This window comes from Lipophrys pholis (assembly GCF_963383615.2).
Source record: "Lipophrys pholis genome assembly, chromosome: 21".
Taxonomy (NCBI): Eukaryota; Metazoa; Chordata; class Actinopteri; order Blenniiformes; family Blenniidae; genus Lipophrys; species Lipophrys pholis.
The window spans coordinates 18,885,179-18,909,535 of NC_137649.1; the positions used below are offsets into that span (position 1 = coordinate 18,885,179).

General features: G+C 43.2%; 1 protein-coding gene across 1 annotated transcript in view; it reads right to left on the reverse strand.

The window, feature by feature from the left end:
• Nucleotides 1-1,559: 1,559 nt before the first annotated feature.
• Nucleotides 1,560-24,357, reverse strand: part of plcb4b (phospholipase C, beta 4b) — a 59,751-nt gene continuing 36,953 nt past the window's right edge. The window contains exons 5-40 of the mRNA XM_080490087.1: nt 22,788-22,868; nt 22,131-22,190; nt 19,909-20,052; nt 17,393-17,472; nt 17,199-17,252; nt 17,018-17,099; nt 16,454-16,554; nt 15,964-16,021; nt 13,847-13,955; nt 13,373-13,583; nt 13,087-13,180; nt 12,767-12,846; nt 12,574-12,658; nt 12,395-12,485; nt 12,203-12,298; nt 11,734-11,882; nt 11,107-11,208; nt 10,761-10,899; nt 10,588-10,672; nt 9,785-9,909; nt 8,995-9,046; nt 8,391-8,493; nt 7,999-8,163; nt 6,208-6,412; nt 5,523-5,611; nt 5,233-5,389; nt 5,093-5,142; nt 4,923-4,988; nt 4,424-4,539; nt 4,123-4,198; nt 3,619-3,794; nt 3,430-3,531; nt 3,288-3,345; nt 3,034-3,120; nt 2,435-2,471; nt 1,560-1,713 (exon numbers count right to left, since the gene is read on the reverse strand). Of these exons, the coding sequence (XP_080346213.1) occupies nt 1,637-1,713; nt 2,435-2,471; nt 3,034-3,120; nt 3,288-3,345; nt 3,430-3,531; nt 3,619-3,794; nt 4,123-4,198; nt 4,424-4,539; nt 4,923-4,988; nt 5,093-5,142; nt 5,233-5,389; nt 5,523-5,611; nt 6,208-6,412; nt 7,999-8,163; nt 8,391-8,493; nt 8,995-9,046; nt 9,785-9,909; nt 10,588-10,672; nt 10,761-10,899; nt 11,107-11,208; nt 11,734-11,882; nt 12,203-12,298; nt 12,395-12,485; nt 12,574-12,658; nt 12,767-12,846; nt 13,087-13,180; nt 13,373-13,583; nt 13,847-13,955; nt 15,964-16,021; nt 16,454-16,554; nt 17,018-17,099; nt 17,199-17,252; nt 17,393-17,472; nt 19,909-20,052; nt 22,131-22,190; nt 22,788-22,868 (3,642 nt within the window). The 3' untranslated portion in view covers nt 1,560-1,636. The remainder of the gene's footprint in view (nt 1,714-2,434; nt 2,472-3,033; nt 3,121-3,287; nt 3,346-3,429; nt 3,532-3,618; nt 3,795-4,122; nt 4,199-4,423; nt 4,540-4,922; nt 4,989-5,092; nt 5,143-5,232; nt 5,390-5,522; nt 5,612-6,207; nt 6,413-7,998; nt 8,164-8,390; nt 8,494-8,994; nt 9,047-9,784; nt 9,910-10,587; nt 10,673-10,760; nt 10,900-11,106; nt 11,209-11,733; nt 11,883-12,202; nt 12,299-12,394; nt 12,486-12,573; nt 12,659-12,766; nt 12,847-13,086; nt 13,181-13,372; nt 13,584-13,846; nt 13,956-15,963; nt 16,022-16,453; nt 16,555-17,017; nt 17,100-17,198; nt 17,253-17,392; nt 17,473-19,908; nt 20,053-22,130; nt 22,191-22,787; nt 22,869-24,357) is intronic.

A 24,357-nucleotide genomic window follows, 5' to 3' on the forward strand; every position in this document is an offset into this window, starting at 1 on the left:
GAGATTATATTACAGTTCTGCAGGTGGAATCCTGATGTGTGGAAAGTGAGAATAAGCTTTTAAAAACCACTAAACCAAGAACCAAAGAAAAATGAGAACTTTTGTGTTTGTTGAATTGTTCCTTTGTCATAATGGTGCTTTTTGGAACATCAGTTTATTTCCCTTTTAAACGGCACATGCACGTTTGGGATGAGCAGTAGTGCCGAGGATGTGGGGTCGGATCCTGTCTGTTAAATGAACTAAAAACTCAAATGTTTTGTTTCTTCAGACTTCAATCAACAGCTTGAAAAAATAAGCCATTTGGCATTGGCAGTGAAAAAAATGGCATTTGTCAAAGTGTGCGACCGACACGCAGCTCTGCTGCTCATTCCACAAATGCACCAATTAAAAGGGAAACAATCAGGCTTTTCAATGGTATTCATACAAAGAGTCACTGTTACAACAAAGACATCTACCAAACAGAAATTCACTTACGTTTTGTGTTTAGTTCATAAATGTCAGTCACATGTCATTTTCAAGTGGAAAAAAGAAAAAGAAAAAAAAAAGCACAATGGTTTCACCATGTATCGGGTACTTCCTAGTAACGAAACAATGGCCACACTGATCATAGTGAACATCTATTCCTGACGATCCCTTTATAGTCTTCTGACTCAACAAGCCTTTTTTATAGTCGGCTGTAACATTGTCGAACAACAACAACAGAAAAATAAGTCAATAATACATTTTGTGAATTCTAACAAGTTGCATTGTAGAGTTTGGTGACGCTGGGGGCTTTGTCACTCCTTACAGTGATTTCTCTTTTCACTTTGAATACATTCTTACAAGGAAAAAAAAAAGAAAAGAAAAACCTTACAGTAGTGCACCGCTACATTGTCCACTTTTTTTCTTTTTAAATAATTCTTTTTATTGGCCTATTGCATACAAAGTGCTCAGGACAGGACTGGTGTATAGCATTCAGTGTATCTCACAAAGTTAATTTCATTTGTGCTGCAATGACGTGAAATTCTACAGATTCTCCTTCTCCTCCGAAACACTGTTGGTGAAGCAGTTTAAAAAAAAAAAATGTGGGTGGAAAGTGGAGGGATTTAGTAATAATCATCTTTATATGAACTGTGAACATGTTTGTGTGTCTGTGTCCATGCACGTGTGTGCTTGTTTCCACCGATAGCTGCTGCTTTTTTTTCCCTTTCTTGCTGATGAAATGCAGAGAACGTTGAAGGTGACGGCTGGTTTGAGATCTGGGGACATTGGAGGAGGGCTCGAGTTTGACTCTATGTTGCTTCATCTCTGAGGTTACATTTTCCGGCTCCACAAGTGGTTAAGTCCCCTGTCAAACAGTGATAAGCACCAATGGGGGTGGTGGGGGTGGGGGTGGTGGTGGGGGTAGGGGTGGGGGTGAAGAGAGAGGTGGTGGAGAAGGCTGCTGTGTTTGTGAGCGAACGTGATGTGAAACAGCGAGACACGCGGTGATGTAGGCGGGCGCTTCGTCTCTGGATTGTAGAGGGCTTTCGGCGGCGGAGCAATTCTGCACCTGTATGTGTGTGTGTGTGTGTGTGTGTGTGTGTGTGTGTGTGTGTGTGTGTGCATGCATGTGTTTATATGTGTGTGTGTGTGTGTGTTTGTGTGCGTGTCGGACTCATTCGCTCACACCACCGTGGCAGGTCTGCGGTCCATCTCCTCCTCCAACTTCACCATCTGCTGCATGTCCTTGGCCTTTGAAAGAGACGGCAAACAGTCGCAGATTAGACTGACGTTTTGGAGATCGTCCATCGTCTTTGAGACGGCGACTCGCACGCGTTTATCGGCCAGGTCTGGTCTCAAACCTGCGTGTGCCTCGCTAATATTCCTGCCTCATTGTGATACAACCGCATGCTAAGTCGGAGTAATAATTGCCAGGAAACATCTGCAGTGAGACGATGTCGCACACGATGAAAGCAAATGATTATGAGCTGGAGTGAAAGCACAGTGGGACAGGTTGTGAGCTGCCTGTTTTTTTGCTTAGTAATAGCTGGTGAGTCATGGTGATAAATGACTCAAGCTGTGAGCTGGCGCTGCTCGCACCCCGAGAGCTGCCGAATAAAACGTGGGAGTGAAATTTCACTACAAAGAGGAAAGAAACTATTTTTTTTTTCTCTTTTTTTTATAAATTGTGAAATCTCTTCAGCGAATAGCCTGTCATGTACCACCTATTTCCCAGCCATACACAGTGGTGAGTCACTGAGTGCTCATAATAGCAGCCATTTAAATGGCAGATAAATCCAGATTTATATTGGCTGAGTAGGAGAAACAGAGGAGATTAAAGAAAAGAAACAGGACTAAGAGGTAGAGGGGGGGGGGGGGGGGGGGGGGGTATGGGAGGAAACGAGATCACAGAGTGATGCACTGACAGAGAAGGGGTGTCAGAGGTAGAGTGGAGGGCGATGGAGATGCCTACCTTGAACCTGTTTTTTTGCATGGTGTGATTTCAAAAGCTGTACCGGGAAGAAGCAAATCATATTAAAAACAAAAGAAAAATGGGCATACATGTAAGACATGCACAGATGGCAAAATAAAATGCAAGGATGTGGAGATGGAACTTTCATTTGACCTTATTACTGGTGTTACATTTATAATTCATTTGGATTCGGTGTAAAACTGAGGGAATTCCCTCCATTTACAGGATAAATGTTGTATCTTGTTGCATAATTATAAAATCTAAACAAACCTTTTGCGTTAAATGAGAATGCTCCACCTATAATCAGCTGCCTTATAAAAAGTTAAAGGGGTTTTATCATTTCTGGTGTACAAACAGATACAGTCGACTGAAGTGTTGATTCAGTGCAAAGAAATTAAATTACACTGAATTTATGATTTGCTCTTCGTCTTTATCATTCTTAAAATGAGTTACAGTTTACATCCCGGGTCATATGGGGACAGAAGGACGGTGGTGTTTCAACAGAAAGCAGGTTCAATGGACGCGGTGGTTAAAACATTTTAGCCGTTCAAACAGCAGGACATGTCATCGTCTGGAAAAAAAAAAGGTTGGTGCCTTACCTGCTCATTGAACTTCTCTAGTTTCTCCACCTGTTCTCGCTGGTTTTTCTGTAGCTGCTCCATTTCTTTCTGGTGCTTCATGGCCAGCTACAGACACAAGACAACAAAAAACCACAACTGTGACCATTCACTTGGTTTTGTTCGTGTGATTCGAGTCATTTTCACCAGGTTAAGTGGTTAAGTGGACGAAAAGTGCTGCTGTAGCAACATCCTGGCGAACTTTTCTGCTGAGTAATGGAAATAGTCAGACGTACCCTCTTCCTCTCGTCCAGAAACTTCTTGGTGTTGCTGCTGTTCAACTCCCGTACTCTCCTTTATAGTGGAGGAACAGGAGTGAGTGAGAATTGAAAAGCAGCTCTTGGATATTGACGTTACTATTTAGAGTCTGTGACCCACCTCTCCCTCTCCGCCTTGTTTTTGATGGTCTTGTCCTGGCTGATGGCTTTGCTGTTTTCCATGGACATCTTGGCCTGGTTGGCGCGCATCTCTTTGCTCTGCCTGAATTACGCAACGCGATTAAAACTAGATTTTGCCGGAGCGAGCTCTTGGTGAGGCTGCGTGTCGTCGTGAGAGTGTTTCTCTCACCGTTCATGGATGAGCTTGAGCTGCACGGTCTGCTGCTCCTGAACAGTGGTCAGCAGCTTCTTCAGGTGTTCACACTGCTGAGTGACGTGGTTGTCCTTCAACTCCTGTTCCTCGTTGCTGTGACTACTGATCAGCTCCGACCACTCTTTGGTGTGCTGCGCCGTGATTTCTTTTACCTGTGCGCGCGCACACACACACACACACACACACACACACACACACACACACACACACACACACACACACACACACACACACACACACACACACACACACACACACACACACACACACACACACACACACACACACACACACACACACACACACACACACACACACACACACACACACACACACACACACACACACACACACACACACACACACACACACACACACACACACACACACACACACACACACACACCGCATGGACACATAGCTCGTCTTACAAGATTCAAAGTCGTCCCCACAGCACATAACTTTTGGTTTTATGTTTACCTTTGCTTTATGATCTGTGTCTAGTGTTTGCATCTTATCTTCCGTCTCTTTTTTCAGCTCCTGGCAGTTGTTTTCCCTGTGAGCAAAACACAAGTACGCAAGTGATAAACGTCAACAAGGTGTGCTGCACTCAGATTAAACACTGACGTAGTTCCACATTCAAAAGGCTCTCAGGCTGAGACTGAATTATCTGGAAGGTACAGCAAACCGACAGAGCACTAAGCAAAGCACCGAGGTCAGTGCACGGTCGCAGTTTCCTCCACCTCAACTTAAATGTGTATTTCTTTACATTTCCACTCACCCTCGCTTTTTAATGGCCTTTTCCAGAAGTTTCTCCAAAGTTGTCTTCTCCTTGTCATGTAGTGAAACCATCTTGTCCACTTGGGAGCAGTGGGATTTCTGCATTACATTTTGATCCTGTTGGGCACAAAACAACATGGATCAGACGGTAAAATAATACAAACACAGCTGGGATTATTGATTCAATCTGAGTAATGAAGATGTATTCATTCAGCCCAAAGAGGGGTCTGTAAGACACTAGTATACATGTGTTACTCAATGGGACTTGATACAGCGATAATTAATGAGCCGCTGTATTATCTGTGGCGGTCAAAGGAAACGCAACTTTAGCAAGTCTAATTTACAAAGAATATACTGCATTATGTGGTTGCATGCGTGTGTGTTTGAAGCTTCTCTATTTGTATTGATGAGACACTGGAAAGTGGAAGATGAAAGGTGCCGCCGCCTGCCGCTCTCTTCTTTCTGCCCAGGGCGAGGGAGGCGCTGAAGCTAATACTCACCTTTGAGTGTTTCTTCTTTAAAGTGTTGAGCTCCTTCTGTTGCTTTTTAAGCAGTTTAAGGTAGGTCTGCAGTGGGAGAGGTGAATGTCACATGAGCTTACAAACATAGTTGTATTTCAGACACTCGTACGCAGATTAATCCGCGAAGAGTCAGGAGTTAAAGCACCCACCTTCATTTGTTTTAAATCATCAATGCTGACGTTAGGCACAAGTGCAGTATCTGAAACAGCAGAAGGAAATCAAATTTATGTCCATTTATCACAGTATGCATGTGTTTGCTATATAAGATGAAGACGATAGTGACAGCTACCCTTCTTGGCTTCAGTTGTGTTGTTTTGAGCAGAGTTGGAGGTCTGGGCCATGTCTGAGCTGGCCTGAGGCGTCACACTGGCTTTCACAGTGTCTCCTTTCCCCTTTCCCTTCTTGTCGTTCTTGGAGCTTCCGCTGGGAACGTCTGCTATGTCATTCTTCAACAAACACAGGGATGATTTGCAATTATGGACATATATCAGGGCTTTGTGACAAAAACCATCACAGACCCAGATAATAGGTTTAGTCGTTCTCGTGTTATACTGTGAGTGAATTTGTTGTTGTGTGTACCGTATCGATCCCGAGCGCTTTCATCTGATCGGCTCTCTTCTCTGCTATGGTCAAAAACTTCTTTGGGTCTGACAGAGCGTCCACAATAGCTGAAACACAACAGGAATGCATTTTTAGGAGATCAATGAAGCCCGGTGAGCTCATTACAAGGTGTCGTCCATTTCCTCGCTATGCTTAGAAAGAACACCATTCGTAAAAGATCTTTACTTCTTCTTTAAATAAATATTTACTGGGGTAAAACGGTTTTTGAGGTCTTGGTACAGAGCTGTGTATCCGGTGGCAAACACATTCAGAGGAAAGCTAATGGTTACAGTAATGGTCCCTCTGCGGAAGCCCCTTGGCTTTATTTAATGACAATTCCAATTGTCCTGCTCATTTGTATGCTTGTGCCTGTTTTATTAAGACTGCCTATTACTGCAGATTCCTTGTCATCATAATTTGTGCCATGCCAGTACTGTGAATGTTCACACCAACCCAACCACGGCAGCGTATTACTGAGCGAGACCAGGGCTTCGTCACGCCCCCTGTCGTCTGTCTTCAGGATCCAGAGGCCATTATGTTATCGGCCATGAATAATTGAAGAGTATTAAAAGTATGAAACTAACCTGATTCTCAGTATCTGAACTTTTAATTTCATTTAATCGTCTATATTGAGCGTTCTGGTCTACTTGTGTTTATTTCCCACCTCCGAAGCCGTCGGGCACGTAGGTCTTGAGAATGATTTGGCAGAAGATGGTGGGCAACGACAGCGGCTTGTTGCCTTCGTTCCTCAGAGAGATGTGACGGTAGCCCGCCTGCAGGCCATCCAGTGGAAGGATGCGCTGGCCAATCAGCTTGTTGTTGTCGTCGTAGACTGCGATGCGCAGCACTGCGAGATCAGGTAAGATCACCTAGAGGAGAAGGTGCGTGAAAAACAGAAAGATACGAATTTTAGAACATAAAAGAGAGAGATGAGAGGGAGCGAAAAGGCATTTAAAAGAAGCCACAAAAGTTTGTCATCAGTCTTAGAGAGATGTGGGGAGTTAAACTTAAATCCCATGTACATAGCTGGCAGACAATGCAGTCAAGTAGCCTCTTTTTTAGGCTAAAGCAGAAACAGCATCATTAAAGGGGAAGGTCAAGGATGAAACTGCAGGGGACACTATCAGGGGACAGTCACCGTGTGATACAGGGAAAAAAAGGAGTGATAACAGCAACACATTGAATATCTGACTCCCAACAAGGCCATCTCCACAGCCAATACACATCCTGGAGTATATTATGTGTATGTTTATGTTTGTCTGTGACCTATGTGTGTACACCATTCAGAGGGGGGGGAAAAAGAGAAAGAGCAGGAGTGTTAACTGGCCTTGTGTGTGGAGATAAGTGAACAGAGAGGAGGGTGATTAATACAGAGGCGAAGGGGAAGGGAAGAGATAAGGCTCAAGAATACTCACTGGAGATGAATGGGCAGAAATCCTGTGTGTGTGTGTGTGTGTTTGTTTTAACAATCACAGCCTTACTGCTGGTGTGGAGTGTTTATGCATGGGAAAAGTGTGGCAGTGTTTGAGGGCATTTGTTTCTGTGTGTGTGTGTGTGTGTGTGTGTAGATGTGAGAAGCGAGTGTTGCCAGCAGCTCTGCTGATGATGCCCCTCTTTGATAGGACAGTGTAAGTTTGTGTGTGTGTGTGTGTGTGTGTGTGTGTGTGTGTGTGGGTGTGTGTGAGAGAGAGCGAGAGAGAGCGAGAGAGAGAGAGAGAGAGAGAGAGAGAGAGAGAGAGAGAGAGCAGCACTGCGGCAGGCTGTGATTGATGGTGTGTGTTAGGAAGCGGGAGTCACAGTCATGGCTGAGAGACTTCTTATTCTGCTGAGAGCAGCACTATTACACACACACGCACACACGCGCACTTCTTTCTCTCATTCTGCCTTTCTATCTCTCATTTCCTCTCCTCCACATCTAATTGTTTTTGTATTTGTTTCTATGTCGACATTCTCTTTTGTCCTGCTCGCTTTGCTCGCGAAAACACACATTTCTCAAGCTTTATAGATCTATTTGTCACATTTCTGGACTTCTCAAAACAAATTGAATCAGGTCATATGTCTTGTGTCATTCTAGCCGGACTAGTCAAGGGAACAGCATGAACTGATGGAGCTACTTTGATAAGGGCAAAACGTCTTCCAAGATGTATGACATGTATCGAGATTCATCCTGTATCTTCTGGAGGGGCGTCCGACCTGGACGAATGAGAATATACATAGGCATACATCTCGACTACTGCAATCAGTTTCCCCCCTCCATCCTCTGTTGTTGACCAGGCAGACAATAAGCAGCTTTTACAGCAACCAATCATTGCTTTTCTCGATCCTTTTTATCCTCCCCTTATTCGTACTGCGCAGGTATCTACGTTTTTATCACACTGCAGCAAGAGTGTAACTGAATGCAGCACCTTCACTGAACTCGCTCTGCGTTATCGTCCTCTTCCTTCTTCTTGTTTACCTTTCTGAATACAAAAGGCTCCTCGTTGTAGGCAGGGTTCAGTCCGTTGTTCATCACCATGCGTGTGCGGAACTCCTTTCGGATGGTGTCTGTTGGTAACCCGTACATGTCGACCTCGACATAAGTGCCAATTTTCTTGTCAGACAGAAATTGTCCAGAGAACACCTACAACGGAAAAAAAGGAGAGAATAGTGATATAATAATAACATACAAGATGTCTTACAACACTTAGTAACCAAAATCCAGAATTTTGTTGTGATTACAACCCGGTATATCATATAATAACCAGTGTCTAAAAGTCTAGTTGTTAAACTTGTAAAATGCTGCTTGTATTGTTGTATTCTCTGGATGTACAGGTTTTCCTGGAAGACTACAGTGTAGCATGACCTAACCTGGACGCTGCATGTTGCGGCGATGACGCCATCCACTGGTGTCTCTGAGAATGGGTCAAACATCCTGTCTGACCGCCGCATGAAGTCGGGCTTCAGCAGGTACCTGACACACGAAAAAAATAACAAATAATAAGACTATGCCCTTATATTTCAATGTGTAATATGTTTTACTCCTATTTTCAGATCTATTGGACATGATAGAACATGCAGGAGAAGAAGCACATACGCAGACACACACTTTTTGTGTGTATGTGTGTGCGCTAACCAGGGACCCATCATAGTAACATTAGTGATGATGGTTGCCTGCAAAAGCCCTGATCTCTTCTCATATGAGATTTCCAGCATTAGCAGTAAAATCTCTGCCCTCGGGGACAGTATTAGAGCCGAGGGAGGGAGAGATAGATGACTGCAGTGAGGCGAGGGAGAAGGAGCTTCCTTGTTCTCAGCACTCATTGGCTCTAGGGGCAGATAGTAGCCACGGTCGCTTCTGGCAGCCACTAATGAGATGTGACAAGCTATAATTGATGGGCTTCAGAGAGAGCCGGGGAGGGAGGGCTGGGTGGACGGAAACGAGCTGAGGACAGGAGTGAAGAGGTGTTCTCACCCACAGGAGCCATTGTACTCAAACTTTCCCTGGTTGAGCTGCATTGCAAGATCTGAGAGAGAGCGAGAGAGAGAGAGAGAGAGAGAGAGAGAGAGAGAGAGAGACAACAAAGTTTTAATTTAGTGTTTCTGAATAAAAAAAGTTAAGAGCGGAAAACAGTTTCTACATTTCCAAAACCGCAGAGGTGACTGAGTTAACCCCCACCCTCCCGCCTCCAGTCTTCCACATGCCTCACTCACAGCGGGCCATATGGTCCAGCCGCTCCTGCCTCTGGACATAGGGCAGCAGCTGCTTTACAACAGGCATCACCCACTACAGAAGTGTGTGCATGCGTGCATGGCAGCAAGACTCTGAGATGTGTGGAAGAGTCTGCCAGAAAAACAGATGAGCGCACATGTGCAGTCTAATGCTAAAGAGGTGAATCAAAACCAACTCCAGGCACGTGGAATTTGTAGACAGCGGTAACATAAGCTCCGGTCAAATCAACACAACTTGCTGTTTTCGTGAGCTGAACCATAGAAGTCAACGTGTGCAGGTGCATGTTGGCTTGGTGGTGAGATCTGGGGATTAGTGAGTCCATGTTGACGCACACAGCAGATGCAGAAGATGCTTCCAGCATGATGTACGATTATGTGGGGTCAGAGGTTCGTTCTTAGATCAGAGGCTTGGCACAGTGTTTCCACTGAGACATCCATGTGTGTGTGATGTGTGTATACTGGATGAGGAGGAGCTGTGTGTGTGTGTGTGTGTGTGTGTGAGGTCAGAGGTCCCATGTTGCGTGCTGTGGTACCTGGGGTCTGGAAGTTGAGAGAGACCATCTGGCAGCCTGCGTTCCAGAAGATCTGAGGCATGTAATTACTGGAGTCCACGCGGCCCCCTTTGGGGTAGATACGGCTCATCTGACGCTTGTTGTAGCTGCAGCGACGCTCAGAAAAATTTTCAAAAACAAAAAAGAGAGAGGAAGAGCATGTGTGTTTAGAGTGCCTATGTGTGTGTATTTGTGTGTGTGTGTAGCAGACTCTCCGACTATTTTTAGTGTGAACAGCTTGGGTCAAGTAGTCCCACTGGAAAGAGAGAAATGCGGAGTGTATGCGAGTGTCAGGCCAAGCTTCACTGTCCGATAGCACGCAAGGTCCCAGAGGCTTGCAGTTTGTCTCAGACAGCGGTGGGAAAAAATATATTGCTGTAACATATCAGCTCTGACTCACCGATCAGCTCCAACTGAGGTGACCTCAGTCTAATTTCTTAAAATCCTGATTTTATTGTAAAGCAACAAAGTTTCCCGAAGACATGTGGTGTGGATGAGGGTTTTCCTGTCATTTCTTTGGTGAGCAAACTGTATTCTGTGGACACTTTGGTTTAAACTGCTGGGTCTCTGAACCAATGGCAAAGTTGAATGTTTTTGGGCCATCTTGAGGTTATAGTGTAGTAGTTCAATGGGATGAACAAATGAAAGTTTTTCTGCTTTGAATGATTTTGAACATGCAAACTATGACAATTTACACAATACAAGCTCTTATTGTGGGATATTTTTTAAGGCAGTTGTATTTCTAATAACAATTTTGAAAAATTTCGCTACAGCTCAAAGGATACTTGACAAATTCAATGGCATTTGTCTTCAGATAACCCAGGCCAACAGACTCGTTAAACGATGACATGTTGTGGTGGATATTCCTTTCTGAAAGAGCGAAGAAGAATTAAATTAGAAGTGTTTTTCAGGATGTACGTTGTGTATGAGAGCTCATGACGAGTATCTCAAAGCTCACCTTCTGCCACATCGAAACCCTGGAACTTGACAGGCTGTGCATAGTTGACCATGGCGGAGAGATACGGGTGGATGTTGGTTGTCGCTCCCACGTAGGTGTACTGAGCAATCAGAGCCTCTTCAGAGTCTTCTGCCTCTTCCGCTACCTGCAAAGGTAAACACACGTGTGTCATGTGGATTTGGCTCATGTGTGACATTACGCTTTTACTGAACCAGACTTGAAAATTACAGAAGGCTTTGATGTTCGTCTATGCGACCCCTGTAATGACCATGTGACTTTAACTTTGATAAAGCGGGAGTAGAAGATGACTGAGGTCTGAAAGCAGACAGGCAGCAGACTGGCGTACGCTTGCCTTCTTGTTATTGTCTTGATCGGATGCTTCAGAGATGTCTGTCGCATCTGTTGCTTCAGTGGCTTCAGAAATTTCTGTCACTTCATCATCGGGTACCTGGAACAACATTTAATCCAGTTATGAATGAATGAGTGGTGAGAGGATGTAATAGCAGCACACTTTGACTTACTAGAAGTTTTACTTCCCACCTCTACCCAGAATTAATTTAAAGTATTCAGTAGCAGGTTAAAATGCTCTTTCAACTTACTTACATTGTTTTCCATGCTGCACAAATATAATGCAAATTTCTGGTACTTATTCCAACATGACTTATGCTCTGGATGTTTTTCAATGGGTGCAAAAAAAAGGTCCACAAGTTAAGTTTTTTAATGTCCCGGATTGAATAATCAAGCAATTAAAACTCAAAGGACAGTGTGCATACACAATGCTTGTTTTAGTGGTGGAATTCACTGGATGTGGCCCACATTATTTCTCGTTGCTTAATATATTAAGAAACTAGTAACTGAGCCAGTTACTACCAATTCAATCAGACCTGTCAGGGATCTCTTGATTCCCTGCAGAGTTAAGTGGTTAATTTGAGTGTTTTTGAGGCCAGCCTGTGTCCTCAAAGTGCCAACCAACCTTCTTGATGCTTTCGCTTTTCTCCTCCTCTTTCCTCGAGCTGACGGCATTACTCTGGGAAACACTGTTTGCTTCTTTCTCACTGGTTGCTTCTGACAGACTGCTGGGGGCTTCGGAATTCAAGTCCTTTTCCTCTACTTCTTTCTCTCCTGCAGACACACACACACACACACACACACACACACACACACACACACACACACACACACACACACACACACACACACACACACACACACACACACACACACACACACACACACACACACACACACACACACACACACACACACACACACACACACACACACACACACACACAGAGCAGATATTAGCATTTCTTCGTTTACTTGAGAATTTATAACATTTTCTGTGAGATTTTGAGATTTATCAAAATAATCTCATCCTTTAAGACTCAAACTTCAATCCAGTTTATCATTTTGGACCTGCAGAGTGTCAGGAGGCTCACCATTCTCTGTGTCGTCTTCATTTTCCTCCCCCATAATGATGGCAGGGGTGTTAGTTTCTCCTGCCTCCATATGTTTCTTGAACGCCTCGAGCTGCTCTGTTTTGTGAGCAAACACACATGTTTACCATCAGATGGCTTATTGTCAATAAATCGTATGTAAAACACGTTTTACTGGCTCAGCTGAGCACTTACTTTGCTCGACCTCAGGTTTTAAGCGTTTGTTTTTGATGAGGATTTTGCGTTTGAGATCGTTGGGGGATGGTAAGGGACGCCCCGATTCAATCTGACAAAGAGAGCAGAATGCCACACTTATTTTAAATCTGAGTATCAATAATAACTAAAAGTTAAGAGGAAAGAGAAAAAGGATTTACCTGGAAGTTCTCTAGAGGCTGTTTGAGGAGGAAGTCACCAAAGGTATCGTCACAGTACTTGGCCATCTTGTACTGCTGTGGTTTACTAGCCACATATACAAATGAGGAAATAAATGAATAAAAAAAAAATATATATATATATTTTCACAGTCAATCTCAGAAGCATAAATTGACACTGTTAATGGAAATTTACCTGCAATGATTTTCAAAGGAAAGGATAACAGGGTAATCTGATGTGACGAACGCTGTCTCCTTGATGGCTTGGATAACATCCTGTTGTGAAGGACAGAGTAAGAACAAGAAGGAAAAATAAAATATTAAGTGTAACCACCAGCGAAAAATTGGGAGATAAAGAACTAAATCAATGAAAAACATTTGTTTTAGGAGTTAAGAAGTCCTAACAAATGCAGTTGAGTTTTGTCAACACTAGAGGGCAGGCTTACATAATGAAAAGGCAAACAGAGTGAGACTCCGGCCATTATTGTTCTAAGTGTGGCTGCAGTGTGTGTTCACCTTGAACAGAATGTCTGTGCACATGGCCTTGCCATGAGTAATGATGGGTTCCTGGTCCTCTCCTTTCCCATCCCAGCAGTCCAACTCCACACATCTGATAAAATTCACACCACAATCTCACTTAAGTGTCACTGAACCACACGTGAAGGCATCCATTCATTCTCACATTTCGTAATGTAAATATAGAACCTCAGTTCCCCCGCACACCTGTTTAACCTGTGTTACATGTATGTCAGCCATTCACATGCAGACACACCACTGAACAGGCCACCACACAGTTGCGTACCTGCATCCAGACAGCAGGACTTGGCGATACATCTCCACCGAGGACTTCCCCCCAAACTGTCGGCCTGTCAGATAGGTGTTGTGGGACGAGCTGATGAAGTAGTGAGCCAGCGGCTGTTCCATCTCTTGGTACAGCTCCAGTCGGTCCAGGAACACTGGAGCATTCTCATCCGACATCAGATACCTGCAGAACCCGTCACTGGACATGCAACCTGAAAAAGAAAAGAAAAGAGGGTTGGAACACAGTTTGAGTACGCTGAATGATAAACTGGGTTGTGGAAGTGACAGAATTATTCTTAGAGACTATGTTCGTTTGTAAATTGCACTTCTTGATGTGTTTGTACACAACTATGAATACCTGATTCAGCGGAAAACATTATTCTGACATTATGCAGTTTCAAAGTTGCAAAGGTAGATGGCAGCACAGCCAAGAACATCTCTCTGCCTCCGGTTTCCCGCCAAGTTGCTCTTTTACCTTTCTTCTTCAGCTCGTCGTCTCGCTCATATTTCTCGATGATCTGCATTGCTCTCTTGGGGTCGTAAAAGGGAAACAGAATCTCGTTCAACCTTGGGTCACGCTGATTCTGTGGAGCAACACAAACACACAGTCATCCTCACATAGAGAGTCTGTGATTGATTGTCAACACAGATTAAAGCTATTAGAAACAAATTGTGGCAACACACAGGACAGACAATAGCATAATGTGATGTGGTGTTTCAGCATTTCTGTCATGTGGAGTGATTATGATGGAGAACATATGAAATCCTCCTTAAAAAAACATTTGTGTTGATAAAAAATGTGTGTATATATAATCTTGTGCATGGATATACACACAGAAAATGCTTGTTTTTCAGGTGGACCTTCTTTGAATTATTTGATTTTCTCTGAAATGGTGCCTTTTCATAAAGGTGACACTGTGTGAAAATACGTTATTTTCAATAATATGTATTTGACAAAACTCAACACATATGCAAAAAGTGCATTCGTGTCAAATGATTAGAAACCTGTTGAGGGAACTGATCTCATTTACACCTTGAACATTTAGACTCAGCTGTCTGCTGGAGCGAGCTCTCAAACACCTTCAGAACAAAGATTGGGATGTATCGGGCTAGGAATTCGAAAAGATCTCCAAATGATTTAAAATAAATGAGGTCACTGGTCGACAAACACCGGTGGAGTTGGTTATCGCTCTATCTGGATCACTTTAAATTATCGGCACGTGTGAATGTGCGTGTGTGTTTGTATTTTCGCCCTGTGACGGACTGGCTATCTGTCCAGGATGGACCCTGCCATCATATTATAGCCTAAATGAGCCTGAGTTGGATAAAGCAGTATAGAGGACGAATGGATGAAGACAAAAGTTATCGATGAGTGTGGATACATGCACTCTAACACTTCTTGTATTCTTGAAGGCTTTTTCGCTGTAAACACACACTGATTTTGACTGAACTTGCTGGGTAGGAGCTGCTGGACAGTTCACAGGTATTGGCAATCTTCACCATTTGTAAATCCTTTTAGCAGTGGAATATTTCTTCAAATTCATTCAAGAGATCTTTTTAACTGGCTCAACCGCACTCAAATGTGTCCACAACTTTCCTTCTGAAGGCATCAAAGAGGTGTTTAGATCTGATAGGAGACAAGAGAAGAGCAGACCCTGCATGCTACAGGCTTCCTCACTCAGCAGAATCTCATCATTTCCACCTCATGTGGAGCCTCTGAATTCTGTGAATAAACTGTGATACTTGCTGGGGTGGACTCATTTCTCTGAGTGACTGCTCTCGAGCCACAATGTCACCTACATTATTAGTTATTGTTTCAGAGAGGATTTAAACTCAAAAATAAATTTGCTTACTTTAGCACAGGACTGTGTGAAAGCAGAGGGATTTATTGATGATATTCCAGCCAATTTTCTACAATAAGAACCCTAAATCAGAATGTTTGTTTGAAATCTCCTTGGTAGTGTGATCAGAGTGAAATGTTGACCTACACTAGCAGGTGTGTTGATGAAAAGCGAAGAAGAAATGTGTGTGTTGGCTGAATTTAAAAACACAACAGCATCAGTAGATGATTAGAGCGACAGTGCCCACTCACAGAGCCAGGTGGGAATTAATCTGATTGGCGAGTCGGGAGCACACAGTGGGACAGACGTGACCGCACGGCAGCCGGACCCAAGCAAGTGTTCTGCTACACACGGGGGCACGGCCAAGCAACAACGCACATACACACACAGCGGGGAGCAAGGCAAAGCAAGCAGGAAGCAACAGGACGGGAAACCTCTAACCTCCCGTTGCCATAGCAACACCAATCAGACACAGAGAGGCTCGCCGCGACAGGGAGGGCACGGGGAAAGGGATGAGGGTGGGCATGCAGAAGAAGAGTAGGCGGTTGAAGTTGCCCTTGCAGGCAGACTGAAAGTTAAATATTGTGTGCGTCTCATTAATGAAGCTTTGATGAGGGTCGGCCGACGTGCAGTCTGGGCCGGAGGGCAACTTCTACCCAGGAGCAGGATGGGAGGAAAGGCAAGGAAGGGGGTTGCAGAGAGGGGCACGCGCAAGCCAAATACACAGAAAAGTTAATGATAAAGAGCTTACTTCATTCAGAAAGCTGACTAACTGGTCTACAGTTAAAAAATCTGTTTTGTTCCCATTGCTGCAAAGGAATTAATAAAAATAAAAAAAAAGAACAAAAAAAAAAAAGAACAAAACAAAATGTTATGCTCCTTAAAATAGAAACCGTCACAGTCACTCACAGAGTCAGTCTGTTAAAATTAGGAAAGCAGTCACAAACATTTTAATAAACCCATTCTTTTGTTATTGTTTGTTGACAATATGTCGAACATAACGGTCGAACTGTGGAAGCGGGTTAGGCTGTCCAGACACAGTTAGTGCAGCACGCGCAGAAACATTTGTCCTGATTATTTCCAACAAGACGCAGCCACTCACACCCGGGGAGGATTTAACTGTCTCTGTACAGGCTCCAGGTAACACTGCTGGTAAGCTGTTTACTTGAGGAAACATCGGTAACATGAAAAAAATGGTAATTACAAAGAAGGGGGAACAGGTTTAAAAAGAGGGAACTCACATCTTCTTGAAGAGCTCCTCGATGTCGGTGCGAGGGCAGATCTTCTGTGTGAGCGCGTAAAAAATGTCGAAGGTGAAGTCGGAGTGTTCAATCTCGTCATTCTGTGGATGATAGGAAACATTGACGATGATCTTTTGTTGCACAGCGATGGGACAGATGGTCAGTCGCTGCGGTAACACAAGCGCATCAGTAACAAACGATCTTATTATGAGTTTTATAAAAGTGAGCCCAAAAATTTACGCAAAAAATGTGATGTTAATTTCCCAAATAATTTATTGTATAATTTATACACAATTAAAAAAACTACCAGTCCGTCAAGATTACGTCATGTTTTTGTGGACGTGCGACTTGCTGGTGAATGTTGTGTGTGACTGAATGATTGCACAGCAGAGGTCTTTCGGAAGTAACAACTATATTTGTGCAAGGCTGTATTTCCCTGCTTTATCGTAGTTTTGTAATTTTCTTTAATAGATTTGATGAATGTGAACGTGGCAGTGATATGATGGGATATAAGGGTTAAACAGAACAGCAAAGTCCATGTAAATGCATCTTTTGTTGTCTGACCTTTCCACTGGGAAGGCCCAGGTCCTTCAGAGCCTGGAAGATTCCCTTTTCTGTCTTCCCTGATGCAAATGTCCGTGTGATGCTACGAAGGAAGAGAGAAAAATGGACAGAGGACTGAGTGAAGGACAGAGATGAATAAATTAATGAATGATTGATTGCAGTATAAAACAGTTCCACTTACCCTCTTACAGGAATCTTCGCATTCACGTTGGTTAGGAAACACATTCTCATCCAACTAAACAAAGAAAAAAAAAAGAGAAAGCAATAAAACACACTGATCGGAGGAAGATTAAGAGCCAGTATCTAATGTATCAAGAGAGATATATTTACATAGTCACATGATTACAAAGTGGAGCACGCTGTAAAGATACTCACTGCTTCTTGAGGCATGTCATTGGACACACATTGTTGGCCTTAAAGTTGTGAATCACTGACCTCAAACCCTCGATCCATTTCTGCAAACAGAAAAAAGTATTTAGGATATACACACGCACGCACACACACACACACACACCTCATCCCGCTGCAAACACTGACTGACCACGAGCCAAAAGGACATATCCAAATTAGCATTGTGTTTAGCAGAAAGAGTCTTTAGGGAAATAAACACAAGTAAATGAAGTGCCTCTTAATTCATGCACATGAACTGCAGGAAACACACACACACGCACGCACACACGCACAAAAACATAAACACAAAAGATAAAACACAATGAGCCACTGCTGCAAGGCTGCGAGCACTGACAATAAACACAGCCTTGCAGATTTAGCTCCCACAGACGCACTATCTAATGCAAGCATGAAAGTGTCACAGAACACGACACCGTGAACAATTTCCAACCTCTCGGCGCGCCCGTGTTTGTGTGTTGTCTTCTGCAAATGTCTACTGACATCCTAATGAAAACATTCGACAGGATCACGGGTGCAGCAGGGGGAGTGTGTTTGCGCGTGTGGCGACCACGAGGCAGTGTGTGCTCGCGTGAACGCTGATGTAAATAACTCTGTCATCTCCCGAGGTCTGCTACTGAGGGCCACCTGCATGCTGAGAAGAGCTGGTGGTGTCATGGTGCGTTTGGTGTGTGTGTGTGTGTGCGTTTGTCTTTTAAAAATCTGACTTCCCAGCTGAAGGCTGGTGCATGAATATCACTGGCAGCCCAGAGCACAAACTGTATTTTCTAACAGCCATTGCCACAAAAGCACCTTCTCGTGGGAAATGAATAAGCACCAGTGCTGTGGTGGAAAAATAATGAACGGATCCGTGCCGGCAGAAAACATCCATTTCCAGATTGATTTAAAAGTGCTTCCTATTCTGCATTCTTTGCCCATGCCGACAACTTTAAAGAGATTATATAAAACATTTTCATCAAGGCCAGTGGCGCGTTTTGACTTTCAATCATTGTAGTTGTGTTACGTCACCATCAGTGGGCTTTTTTTCATTTCAAGAATCATGAACGAGACACATCATTCTTTACTTGAGTGTCAATGATCAAACAATGAAATTCCCACATTCTGGATTAGTTGTGTGAACTGGCACACACCTCGCCACTAAAGATGAAACCTGTGTTTCTGCTCAATTTTTTGATCAATAACACAGTTATTTTCTGGCTTAGATCACGTTCTGTTTAGATAATTCTTTGTCGTCCTGGTTGGGGTGGTGAACTTACATTTTGGTTGAAGGTTGCAAGTGGAATCAATCAGGTAATACTGCTAACGATTTTCTTTCACAGTTTATGTCATGCCGTGATAAAGTGATTTCACTCCATTTGCAGTAATATATAAAGCACTGTCGGCAGATTTAAATGCTCCTGGTGATGCCCTGCATCATCTACTTGATATATTGTTCCATGTTTTCTGTCTGTTAAACAAGAGTAAATGATAAACATACTTATTTTATCTCTGACTTCAAAACAATAGTTGCTTCTTAACTGTTTAATTTGGCTTCAAAGCTGCACTTGATGATGAGTTCAAAATGAGTTGAACATCACCACTTTATCAATACGTCAATTTTTAGACATCTAAATAATCAATTTACCAGTATAACAGAGGGAACACAAGATATTTCACTGATCAGTGCAGATGAAATCTGTCATATTGGAGGTGAATATGTCTACTGGTCCCTGTGATACGGCTGAATATACCAGCTTAATGCCCCGACATAAAGCTGGTGATAATTTATATTTTTCTTACGCACGGCGATGCCAAAAGCCCACAGCAAACAATGAGCCAACAAACAAGCCCAGCCTGTATAATCACAGCCTGATAAAAAACTAATCCTCCGTGCCATAAACCGACGAATGGTGGGAGAAGAAATTAGTAAAATACTGAGAAGATTTTGCTATCACTGTTTTTTGATTTTTGGAGGATTCGGTGAAAACAACAAAGAAAAAAAACCAATCACCTGCCTTCAAAGAATAATTAACACTGACTTTTTCTTAGTGTGATGTATTTATATTGTGGAAACACAGCCAGCCTATTTTTGGGGTTCATCTCATGTAAGTGCTTCGTTCTTCACATCCACAACAACAAAGGAGACGAAGGAGCAAGAGAAAATAACAGAAAAGGCAGGAGAGCAGGCGGGTACACAGGAAGATAAGAGATGAGGTGAGACAGAGAAAATGAGTCATTCTCAATGTGTCTATTTATCAGAATGAATCAAGGCTCTGTGTAGGAGAGTATATGAACCGTTCCTCTGGCTTTTCCTTTTCTTTTTCCCTCTTAATTAAATATTTAATGCACAGGGGTGTTCTTTTAGCCTTTGAGCTGAATTTATTTAGCGTACGCCAGGGGGCTGAGCAGTGTCCAAACTGGTGTTGGGCCTCGGCCACATGTGCTTTACGACCACTGTTGAACATGAGCGTGAATCTTATCACGGCGCAATCGCATGCATTTACCCGGGCTATGTCGGGATTCTCTGCCACCATGAACATGAAGTTGAGGTTGACCAGATCAGTGCCGCTGCAAATGCAGATGATGCATCCTTCCAAGTCTGCCTCCGTTTTTCCAATGGCTTCAAATGAAGACAAGATCTTTGGGTCCTGAAGAGGGAGTGAGAGAAAATATACGAGTTAAGTGGTGAAATGACAAACAATGATGTGGTCAGCTACATGCTGAATCAAATTTGGACATAGAGAAAGTAAACTATTTTAAGCACATAGCTTTAAGATTGAGGATGATTAAGGAAGACATATGGGGTTTAAAACCTTTAAAACAGGGGTGTCACATCCATTTTAGTTCAGGGGCCACATACAGCCCAATTTCATCTTTAGTGGGCTGTACCGGTAAAATAGTGCCATAGTAACCCTGAAATTTAAACTTTAAAGCTTTCCTTTGTTGTGGCGCAGAGTATACGAGATGAAAATGTTGATAATGTTGCAAAACAACAATTACTACCAAAACTACTTTCTCAACATGAAAGCCAATTTTAATGAAACCTCATGGTGAATGTTAAAAAAAACTTCTCCTATAGCTGTTGCATTATGTGTGTTTTCAAAGAGTCACGACTTTGAAGCAAATGCGACTTTGCCTTTTTGCGATGCGGTAAATATCTCTCTGGATCTACCTCTTTGGTTCTATGAGAGACTCAGGACGACCTCTCTGATTTGTGATTTACTAGAACATTACAGTGAAGCCAAACGCTGGTGCACACATGCACATCTAAATCAACGCAGTGGGTAGTTTCCCAGATCTACTCTAGTTCCTAACTGTTAAGGTTTTCTTTGATAAAATCTCAGAGCAGCCCGAGGCTTTTGTCCCTCCCATATTTCCAATGTTGGGAAGCAATGCTTTAAAAGACTTTAGATAAGCCGGTCTTGACTATTACTCACCCTTCTTAAATCATGACAACTTAAGAGTCTCCATCACATTTCAGACTGTTCAAGCAGTGGAACAGAAAATCCTTGAAAACATTCCTGTGAAAAACACAGCAGTGCTCCTCCCTCCCAACCTTTCGATCAGATTTCCAGTCAGCCGTCGTCGTCACTACTGGCAGTAGTAATGCATGTTTGGAATATGATCAAATTAACAGCAACAGGCAACAGGCTCTGCCACTCGAAAATCCCAGGCCGCAATCATCCAATCCCATTCATCTTTTCTCGCTCATTGGATGACTCGAAACAGCTCTAAGGGTTTGTGTAACCGAGTTAGCCTCCGAGGAGAGGCCCTGCGTTCGCTCGTCTACTGCTTACAGCGTTTTGAGCAAACAGGAGGAGCCGCTATCAAGCTGCAGTATCTGTATACGTGCTCTCACACATGCACATGAACACATTTTCAAAGCAACAAGCTCCTCTCTGCTGCCACCACTACCTACATCATACATTCACTGTGTTTAGACTTTAAAAGCTAGTTTCCTTTTGCATCTGATTAGAGAGCAGTGTCCACTGGTATATCTATTACAGCTTTCATAATTCATATTGCCGGCATGAAGCCAAATACTACAATATATAATGTGTCGCTGTCAATACTACACTGCATGAATCAATATTTGATACGTGCAGGTTTGAGTGTGTGAGTAACGGTGTTCCTGCTGAACAAAGAAGCAATGAACACTGAAAACACATAGAAATCCAGCAGGTCGGGGACATGTTGGCTGTTTCAGGATCACTTTCCTCCAGCAGGATAAGGAAAAGTCCTTCTGACAGAAAGGGAGCGTCTTATACCTGTGAGCGTTTGATCCTGCAGTGCTGGCGCTTTAACCCAGAGGTTCTCTGACAGCCCATCATCGCTGAGTTGAGAGCACCATCTTTCAATATTCCTCTCTGGGTCAAAAGCACAGGCCTCGGCTGCAGAAAACCATTTCAAATACAACCTTGTGGCTAAAGCCAGCCAAGCTGGTATAAATATTGATGAGTTAAATATTTAATGTTTATGTTCTGCTAGTGCCCCTTGTGAATGTGGTATTTGGGAAAGAACCTCAGCAGTCGAAGTCCCTGATCAGTCATTATATTGATAGAAACCGTTGTCGTAGCTTTCGCTAATTTAAGCGCGACCAATACGCCCGGCGTGACCGTCTCCTGACATTTTACTGCGAGCGTCACCATGAGACCAAATGCTGGCGCGAGCTGAGCGTGTTAGAGAAGGGAGAAGTGAAGAAATTGTCTTTCCTGTCAAGTCTCACCTTTGGGACGGCGCCAACACGAATACTGTTGATGAGGGAACACTCGAGGACCTGGCCTTCCTGCAGGAGAAATGAAGAGGTGGAAAGACAAAGAGGGGGAGGAAGGTGGAGGAGGAGGGACGATTGTGACGGCAAGTGAAGAGGAGGAAATGGAGAAAAGACGAGTCATGGCGCATTGTGTTTGTCATTTTAGCATTTTCATTTCCCGTGTGAATTACACAATAACGATCATGGATCAGCCTTTTTTTCTGTACATCGGGGGAGTACATACCAGGCCTGTTCATTATTCACCCTTTAAAATGATACTCCATCATTAAATATGACAGTATATGAGGATTCTTTTTTTCCCAGATGCGAACATAGACCATAAAAACAATAACGTTGCTAAAGAAATGAAGCACATGAAACATATTGACACCATATACAGCATAATAAATGAAAACAATGATAGTCAGGGTTATAGAGGTGCAATCAAGTGTGTTTGGACACACAATTCCCTGCAGACATATTTTTGGGGAGTTTCCTGGAACCATCAGGAAATCATTTCTGAACTAACTTTTTCAGAAACCTTTCTTTCTCTCAGGTGCTAAATAAGAGTAGTTTTCTTTGGAGGGCTGATAGAAATAAAACCCCAAGGTGAAGAGGTGGAAATTGTACCTTTCCCTCACTCTTCCAGGTGATGAAGAAGCCGTACTCGTCCACCTTCATCTGACAGTTGGGCTCAAACATGTACGGATCCTGCGGAGAGCAAGCATGCTTTTTGAAAACGAGGAGGATTCATCAATCACATGGTTTTATGTGACAAAGCCAGACATTAAACAGTCAACATGTTCAACACACACAGGGATTACGCAACGAGACAAGCAGATGTAACTGTAATTCATTTTAGAAAACGGAGCTGCCAGTGCACGTGCGCACACGCACACACACTTCTTGCAGACTTTTTAGAAACTGAGACAAAAACTACTACTAGACCGTAATTCATTTCTAATTCAAGATGAACCATGTCGTTTCCTCAAAAATGTTATTTTAGTTCCCATAATAATAATAAAAAATGATCACAGATTACGGGAAAGCAAAGTGGAAGGTAAACACACACACACAAGCACGCGCACACACCATTCAAGGACATTACAGTGACTAACAATAGTAGATTTGCTCTTAAATTGATTGCGCCTAACTTTGCTTAACTGTCTAACTTTGAGCACACACACAAAGACACACAAACACATGTACACACATACATACAGTAGATGCAAATATATCTTCAGTATGTACACGTACATTGCGTGCAGAGGGCCAGGAAGCTGCTGCCAACACAAACACACCGTGAGATAAATGTGGCTGCCATTAACGTTTAAAGGCAAACATCACCTGTCTGCTAACACAGCGCTGAGCTTAAAAACACTGGGAACGGCTGTGTGCGAGTCTCATGTGTGCACGTACATGTGACGATAAAGGATTCAGAAGTGTCCCAAACCAGCTACTGTGGGGAGACACAAACATGACCTTGTGCACAATGAGAATCAAAACCTTTGATTGTTCATCAAGGCTGAGGAGCACTACTCCACATCAGCTTGATGATTTTTTACACAATTCAATCAAAGGGGAGTTGTTTCCTTTGCCAGTTAGAGTTTGCGTCTTGTTACCTTATTACGAAGTCATACTTCTCAACTTCAAACATAAGAGATGACAAAATAGAAAAAGACGTGGCTCCTCGGTGAGTCTAATATTAGTACTACACACACAAACACGCTTAGACACAATTTATTATTTCAGGATGTTGCTGCCATAAGATACACGGCTGCAAATAGGCCCAAGATGACTTATTTGGCTCTAGTCTGATATCTAAAACCATCATAAAAGTCGGGAGAACAATCCCCTTTCCATTTAGGAAACAGTGAGACCGCAGTAAGTGCAGCTAAAAGCTTGGCTTGCTTTCATCTGGATCTGGGCTGACAGAGGCTCCACTTATACGTGGCATGGTGGGCTCCATGACGGAGACGCTCTTAAATGAGGCCCGACTGTTGACGACATTCAGCATGCTTTGGTCTCACTTGCTCCAGTAAAAGCTCCAAGCAGAGGAATAATTAGTGGAGGGTCCAAGTGGCTCCATCTCTGGATGGGCTCCTATTTATAGCAGTTGGGCTCCACCTGGACATTTGTTACATTCTTTCCAAAGGGCCGCAGTGAGTTCAGCTCAGTGTGAGTCTGTGGGCTGATCATG